We start from the raw sequence: 12,598 nt of genomic DNA, 5'->3' as shown, positions 1-12,598 counted from the left end.
GAGCTGGTGCAATGGATGGGGGTGGAAAGCATGCCAATGCAAGATGATAACAGTAGAAAGGTTGGGAGGTTTCAGTCATCACCAGCTGATGGCAAAACAGGAGCTTGGGCAGCAACAGACACATGCAGAGGTTTAAACTCTTCTCTAATTCACGAGCACATCCAACTGATCAAGGCAATTAATGGCATTTCACTCAATAAAGTTTTCTCAAGCAGTGACTCCTCCAGGGAACAAGTTTTAGGTAACTCCTTGAGTCTCTCAGGAATCCTTACCTGGATGCTGAGGAGTTTTTGGTTTTGCCCATTACAATTGCAACTTTGCAATTTGGGTTTCCAGCACCTTAAAAAAAGTGAAAAATACAAAATTAGTTTTCAATTTAAAAATCTCAGTGTAGAATCAAATGAAGCTTCATAACAAGAAATCTTACTGCCTTCCTTTCCTGATACAAGAGATACAATCTACTGCTGTGTTTACACTCTGAGTAATTAGGCTGAAACAAAATACATCTTACTACTCAACATGTAAAAGGAAGTTGACTTGTGGGAAGGGGAACATGAAAATCCAAACATCCAAACCCTCCAGGATCCAGCTCCATTATCTATTCTGAGGAAAAGGGAACAAGAAGATACTTGAAATGGAATCTAATTACTTCTGTCTCCATTAGAGTTGAGCAAGTAAGTGTGATGCAAAAACACATCTCTCAAAGTGAGATGCTGCTATTTTTCAAAAGGAAAACTTCTTTAAAAACATCTTTAAACTATAAAGACTCGAGGGTCTATGTGGGAATGGAACGCCAATGGGATTATAACTAAATTATGCAAATAAGACTATGAAAGGGTTACCCTGATGACTTTGCTACTACGTCAGCACAACTTCCCTGGAATGCAGGTTTTTTCCACCTTTGCACAAATGATTTTAGATTGCACTTCAAAGAAGGCTCTAAGTGGAAATTTTTACCTGAAAATAGTCTGCTAGCATTTCGAACCATTGATAACATTATTTGAAATGTTTGTTATACAGACATATTTATTATACCTCTGTAGCACAAAGCCAGCATTTTAATTTACAAGTCCTAAAGAAGATTCTACCATTGATTAAAATTTCTATGAACCTTAATCCTTACTGTCTTTTTCTTTTAAGATTTCTTGGTACCAAAGCATATTCTCATTCCTTTCAAAGCCTCACAAAGGTAGGGAAAATATCTGATGGATGTAACAATCAGTAACTTTTTTACTGCATCTCAACGCAGATGACAAGCTTTGCAGAGATTTAATTCAAGGTTTGATCTATACCAACTCGGTTTGGTCTGAGGTCAGAAACAAAGATGACTTTTTATCTTTGGCAGCTGTTAGAACAAGGTTTGGGAGCCTGTGGTCTAGACAATACAACCACCTGGCTTTGAGCTGAGCTATTTCCTCCTACAAACAGCCACTGTGATGGCCAGGAAGCAGGAGAGAGATTTACTTCATTCTGATAAACACTGCCTGTTTTGAGGGCCAGACTGCCAGCTGTTTACTTTCCTCTCTTGTAATATGATATTCATCCATTGTTTCCAGAGTGGGGTTATTTTTGTGGCCCATGAGCTGTACAATGCTAACGAGCTAAAAATCTGAGTGAAAAGCTTTGGCAGGGAGGATAAATCAGCTTGGTAAAAAAAAAGAAAAAGGTAGATCCCAAACTACACTACACAGAGAAACGCTGCCTCTCTGTGTAAGGGGCATTTGATTCTTCTCCTTTTCCACAGAAGGCAAAGAATTGCCTGAGATCAGTTTTCTAAACCAGATCTACCTTGAAGTGAGGTTTAAAACAAAATATATTTTGACTTTCTGGAATCTCTTTAAAAACTGTTTTGTAAATAATCCTCAAGGCACATCCCTGCTTCAAAAAAAGGCAAATTTCACCATGTTGTATGAAAAAGAACCCAACCAGAGAAAGCTTTCATCTTGAACTCAGTGAAAAGTTCACTGAGAGCTAAACATCTGGTTAGATTCCCTAAATAATTTGTACAAATTTCTGGAAGGCAAATGAATACCTCCATTTCATCTGTTCTTATTCCTATCTGAGCACAGCAAAGGAAGGCAGATTCCTGGCTTTTCCACTCCTTAGAGTCTGAAGTCCGGGAAACCTAAAACAAATTTTATGTGACTTTGCCCTATAAAAGCCAGAAAGAAGTTCTGATCTAATGCAAGACACTGAAAGACTTCAATGCTTTGGAAGGAATGCTGACAGCCTGGATGGAATAAATCTCATTTATAAATGGCATTTTTACATTACTTACAGAATTCAAAGAAGCTGCTGAAGGATGAGGGGAAGAGTCACAGAAGCCTGTTATGTGGTAGGAGTTAGAAGTAATTTTGCAAGAAACTCACAATTGAACAAATAGATATTTTAGAAGGTCAGTTTTAACCATATTTTCATATTGATAAGCTTTTCAGTAAACTTTTCCATATATGACTCTACAATCTGTACAAAACTTTTAAACAACAATGCTGATACACTGGGAAACATCTTAAGTTTAACTAACTTGTTATACTTTCTAACTCTTCATGGCACTCAGATAGGCAAAGATAACGGTGTTTTAAAATGTGCTTAGAGGGTTGGCCACAATCCTACTAGAAGCCTAGTCTTTGTTATCTGGAGCATAACATGCTGAAGATTACTGATCTTCACACAGTCAATTTATATTTCTGGTAGAAAGGGCACTAAATGTGGCACAGCCACAGAAGTACAACCTGTACTTAAAGAAGCTGCCATATAGCCTGCTTTCAGAAGCCACTAGCACTTTAATTCTTGTAAACTAGTTACCTATTTTTCAGCATTCGGTCTTCAATTTTTTTGAGTCTAAGATGACTAAGGCAGGATAAACTACTACCTGAATGCCCAGAATACCTATGATTCTTGCCATGTTGGCTGCTGCACTGTCAGCTCAGTGGGTTACTTCTCTCTGCTAAAGATAAGGGGGCTATGGTGACATTACACACTTGTCAGATTCCTAGACAGGTACTGATAAACGCATTCTGCACCCTCCTACACGAAGAAACTGGACCAAGTAGGGTGGACGGCACTGCGGTACTGATCGAGATGTGGGGATCTCCTAATGAAGAAAAGGGACACTCCACACAACCTTCCCCAGAGCCTACAGTAATTCCTATCCACTAGCATATTGTATTCTACAGTTTTACCTCATCTTCTCCAGATAACCCTGCAGGCATCTGACTCATGTATGGTAAATATTATAATGTAGCTGCAATCAAACAGTGAAGACAGAGGCAATGCTGGGGTTCTGCAGCTGCAAGGGTTATGCAAGTCCTGCCACTGCATGTGGCTGCTGGTCATTCCCAGCTGGAGCTCACAGACTCGGATGGTGCCAGTGAGAGCAGCTGCTGAGCTTAGGAACATTTTTTCCCCTCAACCTTCATGCCACTTTTACACAGTCACAAGTGCTTTTAGTTAAATAAGATCCATTTTGCATTCACTCTTACTTATTAAAAAATTTTTGTTATTTTTGAGCCCACAGAGTCCTCCTGAAACACACACATGGACAGTATCGTTTCTGTACTCTGACTAGAAGGTTCTGTTCTCCCTGCACTCTGCAAAGTTACAAGGAGCTTAGGCACTGGAATAAACAGTGCAGAAATTACACGAGCTGCCTTCCTACAGTCTGCACAAAGAACCTCTTGGGGACTTCTGCAGGCAATACACAATTCCCTGGGAGCATTCTCAGTTCTAGAATGATTATTCTATCTTGTTGGGGACCATATTGAGACCAAGCCTATTTAGAACTGAGAGGTTCATTTATTTTAAAGAGATATAGCTCAGGGCTCTAAGCCATGACATGACTTGCAAGGACATAAGCTGGAAGCAACCCAAATGTCTTATCTGCCCCTGTGAAGAATAACACTGAAGTACCGTGATAAATCAAGATGAAAAAATTGCAGAAATATGCACAAATATTGTGGCACTCTTTCTCTAGATTCCAATTCTTCTCCCAACCCATTTTACCTTCTCGTTCTGACTGAAAATGAAGTATTTGGAAAACATCCGCCCATTACATTCTTAACTGACCATTTATAAGAACCTTTCCTTTCATATATTTCAAAATAACTGAAGCACACACAGATGGCTAACCCAGCTGTGGCAGGTGCATCAGAGTGCTAGAAAAACCAAAATCTGACCTCTGGTCTGCTCAATATCTCTCTCTGTTGTTTGGCTTCAATATTGCATTTACTGAAACTCACTGGACTGCTACAGGATAACTCAAACAAAGCTGGATTTCACAGACTTCACACAGTATTCTTAGCTGAAGGGACACACAAGGATCATCGCGGCCAGCTCTTAAGTGAACGGCCTGTGTGGGGATCAAACCCACAGCCTCAGTGTTATCAGCACCATTCTCTAACCAAACAGATCACAGAAGGTTCTCAACACTCTGCACAAGGTACTCTTGCACAAGACAACAATTTGAAGCTGTAGAGACTGTGTAAATTTAAGCAAAATCAATCATTTTAGGAATTCTTAGCAGAGGTAAGTCCACACCTCAGTGCAGAAATACTAGTATCTGCATGTAAAGCGCAGATTGTCTCCATGTACCCTTTCCTATAAGAGTTTTGACTCTCTATAATGTAGACAGCACACTGCAAGTGGAAGAAACCTCATGGATGTAATAGCATCTTTCTAGTTTTCTTCTACAGTATCTGTCTGGCTTGCAGTTTCTGTAGAAATGTTACCAAACTAATTTGATTCCAGGTCTGACTGGCAACATTAAGTCCCTGAACTCTCCCACAGGATGCAGGATTATCTGCTTTATCTGCTTTATAGTCTGGTTGACAATTTACCACTTGCCTTCACATATTTTTCTTACCATCTTTCTGGTTTCACATACTGAAGGAACCACCTCCCCCTTCTCAGAAAAACCAAACTCATTTTTCTATTGTACCCCCTAAAAAGTTACTTAAAGGAGTGGATACAAGGATCCCTTAAAACCTTATGTAGGCAGCCATCAAAAGCAAAGTAGTTCCCTGAGGAAGGAAAATAGTGACTCCCTATGGACTCTGGGGCAGTAACTCAGCTCCAGATGAACCTACCCCTCTTTCTCTCTTTTTTACCTTTTAAATGTGTGGTTTGCTAAAAGCCTTTTGATGATGTAAAAAAAAAATTTGGACTTGCAGGAATAAAACAACCAACAGCACAGTGAAATAGTAAGAGAGTCCTGACCTTCCAAAGAACACTCACATTCAGTTGGAAGAGGGAGGAACGTAGGAAGCGTACGTGTTCAACATGAGAAGAGTTTCCAGGAAAGCATAATTTTTTAAATGTTTTTTTTTTAACTGGCAAGTCATAATGAAAGTGCAACTGACTTCCAGATGAGGGTGTGGTGCTTGAAGACAAAATGCAATGTGTCAGACCAATTCAGACCACTCCACTGAAGCACATCTCAATTGCAGTACCTGCTACTCATCTGCTGACAAAATAAGGTTAGTTTTGTTTTAATATTTACTGCTCTGTATATTGTGTGATATACTTAGCTTATTTACATACATTTACTCTTAGTTAAGTTGGTTTTACAGAGAGACATCATTTCACTAGGGCACACGCTCATTTCCAGTATCAAAATTAGATTTGTTGAGTAGGACAGAATTTTGCTTAAGTCATTAGAGAAAAAAAAAATCTTTCTGTTTAAACTGGGGATATTAACTTCATTCAACATGCACTCATACAATCCCATGTCAAGTTTAAACACACTGAATTTGTATTTGACTGGAAGGCTGGAATAATTCTGCAAGAAAACATGCAGTTGCAGAGTTAATATATCTATGAATATACCTCCTAGAAAACAGTATTTGAAAACTCAGCAGAGCTTCTGAGCTATTTGTGTTCTTGTGGGCAGTTTGTACATGATAAGATTCCTTTCCGTCATAACATCCTGAGAAACCTCCAGCTGCAAGATGCAGTGTACCCGCAGCAATCTGCTTCTGTAAGAGATTCCACGTGGGCATGGCTCTCTGTGTGGGATGGAGACTAAACTAAGCTTGTTCCACCAGTGTTTGACACCTAACTCAAAAGGGGCTAATCTGCTTTTTGTAGCGGGCACATATAGGTGTTCCTGAGAAACAACAGTAACAGGAATCACAAATACGAACAGGTATGTTAGCCAAAACAGAATGTGTTTTTAAGAGAGAAATATCAGCTGCTGCATTTTAGGTAACTTTGTTTCTGTCAAAAGCTCAGGTCAGGCAAAAGCCCATCAGGCAGCGAAGCACAGAGTGACAGCCAAAGTGCTTTGTCATACAGACTTGCAGTTTGCACTGAAATGTTTACGGCTTTGCTTTCAAGCAAATTCGCCAGTGATCCAGTTTGATTAGGCATTCCCAGCTGGATTCTGTAATTAAGTGCTTTAAGACCACAACTAAATCTTTTCAGTTTAACTTCTAATTTTCTTCAAATCTCAGCTAAGTGGATTAAACCCTCCTTGCAGCAGTTTCTCTTCTACTAAAAAAGATTCACTTGCTGCTGATAACTAAATCCCTCCTCAAAGTACCATAAAGCTGCAAAAGATTACTGCTGCTGGAGAATCCTGCTAACAGAGCTTGTTAGGCATAGAACATCCCTTGCCAAAGTACTAAATAGAATGATTGTACTTTTCCATTCTGCATATCTCATTTAGGTAACAATAAATGGCAGATTATAAGATTTAAAATAAGAGTGATCACCGTTTAAAGTTAAATGGGGAGTGTTTTGAAATGTTAACAGAATAATCCAACAAAGTCACTAAGGATGAAGCCAAATCAAACAGTTAATTTCAAACTAATACACTTCTTAAAATATTTGGCTATCAGAATCACTGAAAAAAAAAATCAAACAAACACAGAAATTATTAATTTCTCTCTATTTAGTTGGTCTGCATCCCTTACTATGAGATCAATCAGTAACTTATTTTTTCCTGGTAGACAAAACACATTAAAAAAATTTAAAGAGATACTGTTTATAATAAAGATTTGGCAACCTTTCATTTCAACCATTGTCTAGAAACCAGAAATTATATTTGGGGTTTTTTGCAAGCTTGAAAAAGCTGAATTGTAGCTCTGGGGCAGAATATCAGATAACAATCTGCTCTCAGCAACACTGACCTCATATTCTGAAACACTGCAGATGATGAGAAAGGGGGCAAATGTTTTTCATTCTCAGGTAGTTTTTGCTACTGCAGTTAAGAAACCGTAATCCCATTTATTTCAAGAAAACAGGGCACTGCAGGACTGTAGTTTACAATAGAAAGAATTTCAGCACATTAGTCAATGAACACAATTATAGGAAAAGAAGAGAATACTGTAGGACACAACTTGCTTAAGATACAATCTGAAGACAGGAACTTCAACCCTAAGCTGGCAGTGAAAACACAGCCTTAGTGTTTATGGAGTAAATTTGTCATGAGATTGTACTGGAAAAAACAGCAGAGCTTCTGAGCTGTTTGGGTACTTGTGGGCAGTTTGTATGAGATAAAATTCCTTTCTGTCATAACATCTTGAGAAGCCTCCAGCTATGTACCCGCAGCTATCTGCTTTCTATAAGAAATTCCATGTGGGCAAAGTCGGCTTTGGGGGATAGAGACTAAACTAAGTTTGTCCTACTGCTGGTTCGGCAACAGACTCCACTGCTGTACTTTATGCAGTGGGCATGTATATGTGTGCCTGAGAAACAAAAACACTCTCCTTATATTATCCTCATATCTGAAATGTGTCAAAATTTATGACAGCAGGCACCAAATACTACTGTTTGTCTCTCAATTTTAATCTGCTTGTCATACAGACTTCTTGCAGTTTGCGCTGAAATGTTTACGGCTTTGCTTTCAAGCAAATTCGCTAGTGATCCAGTTTGATTAAGCATTCCCAGCTGGATTCTGTAATTAAGTGCTTTAAGGCACTTATGCATTCAATTGTAACAGCATTCACAGCCTTCAACCGGTACTCCTTGCTTTGCAGAGGCTGTAGAGAGAAAAGTGTAATTCCAACCCTATAAAGGTACAGACAAAGTTATGTTGCAATGGAACGTTGTCAAACATAAGTGAGACAGAGCAGCTAAAGCAATGATGGCTCCTTGACTGAAATGTGGAAATCAGTGAGGGGCACTCCAAGCATCTTGCAATCTCAAATGCCAACGTTAATGAAAGCATTTCTGTTGAATCCATTTATGGATTGCACACATAGATGTTGTCAGTTACTCTATTCCATGTGAGAATTTGAGACGGTCTGTTATGCCTCCATTACCATTTAGCTCTACTTTGATTATTCACAAATGTATTCTCAATATCCAAATTTTTTAAATTTGAGATGTATAAGCAACCCTGAAGGAGGGGTTTATTTGCAACAGGAATTTTACAGCTTAAACTCAGTATCCCCTTTGGTATCCCCTTCTCCCCCTTTTTTTGTGTCTTGTAGCTTTGCCACAGGCTGAGATATGAATAACTCAACTGATTACTGGACTGGGGACGAGGAGGATGATCTCAACCATGTTATAGATTACACTTCATATGAACTTCTCTGTGAAAAAAGCGATGTGAGAAATTTCACCAAATTATTCCTTCCTGCGTTCTATGCACTGGCTTTCACCGTGGGAGTCGCTGGAAATTCATTAGTGGTTGCAATTTACGCCTACTGCAAGAAATCGAAGACTAAGACAGATGTGTACATCATGCATCTCGCCATTGCCGATTTGCTCCTGCTCTTCACCCTCCCTTTTTGGGCTGCAAATGCAGTGCAGGGATGGGAACTTGGAAACTCACTGTGCAAGCTCACTTCTTCTCTGTACACCATGAATTTCAGCTCCAGCATGCTGTTCCTGGCCTGTATCAGTGTTGATAGATATAGGGCCACTTCTGAATCCCGGGGCCATAGAAGAATTGGCAAACACTGCAGTGTTACCTGCATCTGTGTCTGGCTGTCTGCCATTTTCCTCAGTATCCCTGAACTAGTATTTAATCAAGTCAAAAAACACAATGACAGGAATGAATGCCTTCCTGTATTTCCAATGAACATGGAAACACTCCTAAAATCAACCATTCAAATCCTGGAAATTATCCTAGAATTTCTGCTTCCTTTCCTAGTAATGCTGATCTGCTATTCTGCTACTGCTCGGGCAATCTTTAGATCTGCAAATGTCAAAAAGTCTAGACCTTTCATGGTTCTGCTGGCAGTAGTGGCTACTTTCATAATCACTCAGCTACCTTACAACATTGTGAAGTTCTGGCGAGCCATAGATATCATCTATATGTTGATCACTGACTGCGATGCAAGTAAAACCATAGATGTTGCACTCCAGGTCACCAAGAGCATAGCTTTGTTTCACACCTGCCTGAACCCTATTCTCTATGCCTTTCTGGGTGCTTCTTTCAAAATGCATATTATGAAAATTGCAAAAAATTATGGGTACTGGAGAAGACAACAGCAGAATGGAAGACCTGAAGAAATTTCTATGAATTACGACGATCAGACAGAAGAAACAATTAGTTTCACTATATAGATTCTCCATTACTTTCATCATCTTATATAACCAAGGGAATTGTTCACTTATTCTAGGGGGGTATTGTTTCAGCAGCTGTTTCTCTGCAGGTTAACTTTCAGATGAATTTTTGAACCTGTACACTAGCCAATACACTACAGAGCAGTTCAAAGTGGAACATGTTTATCAGAATTAAACATCATGCAAGAACTAGACACTGAAATTTTGAGAAACAATAGAGATATTTACTACACAACAATAAAAACTCAAACGAACCCCACTACAACACAACCCAAACACCTAAAAAAGCCAAGACTGAAATTTTAACGTGTACCAGGCAATAAAATAGCTGTGTAATGAACAATCTGTACAAGTCTAAACATCTAATTAAAACAGAGAAAGAAACTATCATCAATAAAACAGCAGTACAGGAACTTTTGTACCAAAAGTTAATACCCTTGTGTTTCTCCAACTATTTTGTAAAACATCTGCCTAATAACTGAGTTCCATTTTTCAACTCAGCTATCATTCCATATCATTCCTTGCAGCTTGAAATGATATGTAAGTTTGTGGCTGAGAGTTGAGAGGGACTGAGGGGGAGAAAAAGCCATTCTTTATGTGTTTCCACATATAGCAACAACAACAGCCTCCAGAAAAAGTAGCAAGTCCTTCTCCATAACTACGGAGACCTTTCACCTCTCCTTTTCTGCTCACCCTAAACTTCAACAAGGCCAGTCCTCTATGGGAGGCAGGTTCTAGATCTCTGTAAATGTAAGAAAAAGTTAAGTTAATCTCCAGATACAGGGCTTGGAATTTCTATTCAGAATTTTTAAAATTCATCAAGCACTCCAATAACTGTATCTGCTAAAATATATGGAGATTCAATAAAGTCCAAGAACAAAAAAATGCACTTGCTTTTGTTTATTCATACTTTATGTTTGGTTTGTTTTGTTTTAGTAGGTACTGACATCTCTCATCATCATAGGCATTTACCAACCAGCAAAGTGTAGAGGCCTTGCTTGACAAATCAGAGAGGCTCTGTCTCTATACTGAGCTCATGGATTTACAGTTTTTACACAGAGAGGTACCAAAGCTGTCTCCTGCCACAGCGTTGGCAGGAATTCCAGGAAAACAGCAGTTTTCTGTGAGTCACTGGAAGTATTTCAAATATGCTGACATATTAGCTTAGCTTTCAAAATGAAAATGGGGTGTTACAGCATATTGTCCTTGCCTTCAAACGTCCCGTGGGCTCTCACAAAATGCCTGATCTACGCCTTATGAAAGCCAACAAGAATCATTTTTAGACACTGTTCCAAGTTACACAACTATGGACTGGAAGAAAAAGCTCCTAAACGACAGACAACAGGAGCACAAACAAGACATGAGCTGCTTCTCCCTGTTTGGATGACAAAAGCTTGCAGAATTTCTGTCCATTGTTTTGAGAAATACTAGGGGGTGAACGGGTAAGTCAGAAGTGCTTGACAGAAGGTCTACATATACACCATAAATCTGACATATTTAAGCCATACTGGATTTACTATACACAAGCAGAACACCCATGCAGAGTATGGAAAGAAACTCCAGTTCTTCCACAAAGTAACTGTCTCCTTGCATGTGTGATTTACGGCTTGTCTTCACAAATACAGAGCGGCTGCTCACAGAGTGACATTCTGACCAGGCTGTCAGGCTTCTGGAATTTCCAAACATCCAATGTCCTAATGTCCCGCTCGGAGTAAAAAGGAAAAAAAAAAACAAACAACCAAAACCAAAAGAACCCAAACAAATGAAACAAAAATCTCCAAAACAAACAAAAAAATCCCAACCAGGCATGAAGGGAGACTCTGACTAAGACAAAGTCAAATGAACACTGTTTCTCAAACTTCTTGAAATTGCAGAGCCTTTTATGCCTCTATCTTTATGCAAATCTGACTGTCCTAATTGTTTTTATCAGAATTAAAACAAACCAAAATCATGCTTACTTTAAGTTAACTCTCCCTTTTATAATTCACATAACTAATTTTATGAATATTATTTTGCACATATGATCTCCTACAAACTTTCCCATTACTTCCTCAGGGACTGCAATGCACAGCTGGGAAACACTGACCCAAAGCAAAGGTAGCAGCCAGCAGTTAAGTGACACTCTTGGTTCAGGGGACAAGATACCGTGCCTTCTCTTTTACAGGAGAAGAAAGGAGAGAGAGATCTATCTTCTGGTGAGTCTCGGTATTGCACAAGTAGGTATTGCATAGTAGGTAGCTGACACATTCCTGTACATGAACGAAACATTCAAGTTTACCAACTCAGTTTATTTACTTGGCTTCCAAACTCCCACAGAACGATGACTTTCAAGTTGCTGTCACACATGTTTTGGCAAAAATGTAACAGTACTACAATATCAGGGACATTCACCACTTCTAGTACAATCCATTGATTTTACCGGAAATTATCATAAAAGCAAATGTCCTGAAATACTCAGCCCAAGAACATCACAGGCTACTTTAAAAAACAGCCACATTTTACTGTAACTACACAGTATACTCAAACCTCACATCCAAACTGCTGAAGACAGCTTCATAAAAACATAGTTTAAAGGGTATGAACATAAATGCGTGAGTTACCTGACAGAAAGAGGTAACGCATAGAGAACAATAGTGGCATACATTCTGTGAACAAAATTCAGAGGTTCCAAAAAGCATCCAAGCCTCCAAATTGAATTTGAGTCCTGGACTTTGATTCATAGAACAAAAGCTCAATTCAGCTCTTTCTGTTGTTTTAAATTCTATTGCCTTTACTCAAGAAAAGACAAATTTCCATCTCAGAAATGAAGCATAAATATTTTTGTTTTAAGAGTTGTTGGAAAAAAACTTAGGCTTAGCCATTCTTATTTAGGGTTTCCACACTTACCACTGCTCCACCACTTCTTGCCATTGATCACATAACTGTTTCCATCTCGCTCAATGCTGCATTGCATATTGGTGGCATCACTCGAAGCCACATCAGGTTCTGTGTTGAAGGTAAAAACAAAACCAAACCACTGGGTTAAATGAAGAGGTAGTACTACCTCCACAAATACAGGGCTGTAGATATACTCTAATAATATCAC

At 39.0% G+C, this 12,598-nt stretch overlaps 2 protein-coding genes across 3 annotated transcripts in view; one reads left to right on the top strand and one right to left on the bottom strand.

Annotated features, from left to right (window-relative positions):
• ACAD11 (acyl-CoA dehydrogenase family member 11) overlaps positions 1-12,598 on the bottom strand; it is a 29,848-nt gene that overhangs the window by 5,908 nt on the left and 11,342 nt on the right. For both annotated transcript variants that reach the window (XM_018075585.1, XM_018075587.2), the window contains 2 exons: positions 12,400-12,498; positions 273-339 (listed from right to left, as the gene is read on the bottom strand). In XM_018075585.1, the coding sequence (XP_017931074.1) occupies positions 273-339; positions 12,400-12,498 (166 nt within the window). The remainder of the gene's footprint in view (positions 1-272; positions 340-12,399; positions 12,499-12,598) is intronic.
• On the top strand, positions 5,240-10,387 carry ACKR4 (atypical chemokine receptor 4). Its single transcript, XM_018075588.3, is given in 2 exon segments — positions 5,240-5,474; positions 8,433-10,387. Coding segments are annotated over 2 exon segments (1,161 nt in total). The 5' UTR covers positions 5,240-5,394; the 3' UTR covers positions 9,514-10,387.

Source organism: Manacus vitellinus, unplaced genomic scaffold (assembly GCF_001715985.3).
Source record: "Manacus vitellinus isolate BGI_N305 unplaced genomic scaffold, ASM171598v3 scaffold_3_pilon, whole genome shotgun sequence".
In the NCBI taxonomy this organism is placed as follows: Eukaryota; Metazoa; Chordata; class Aves; order Passeriformes; family Pipridae; genus Manacus; species Manacus vitellinus.
Note: the sequence above shows the minus strand (reverse complement) of the source record. Positions and strands in the feature narration are given on the sequence as shown.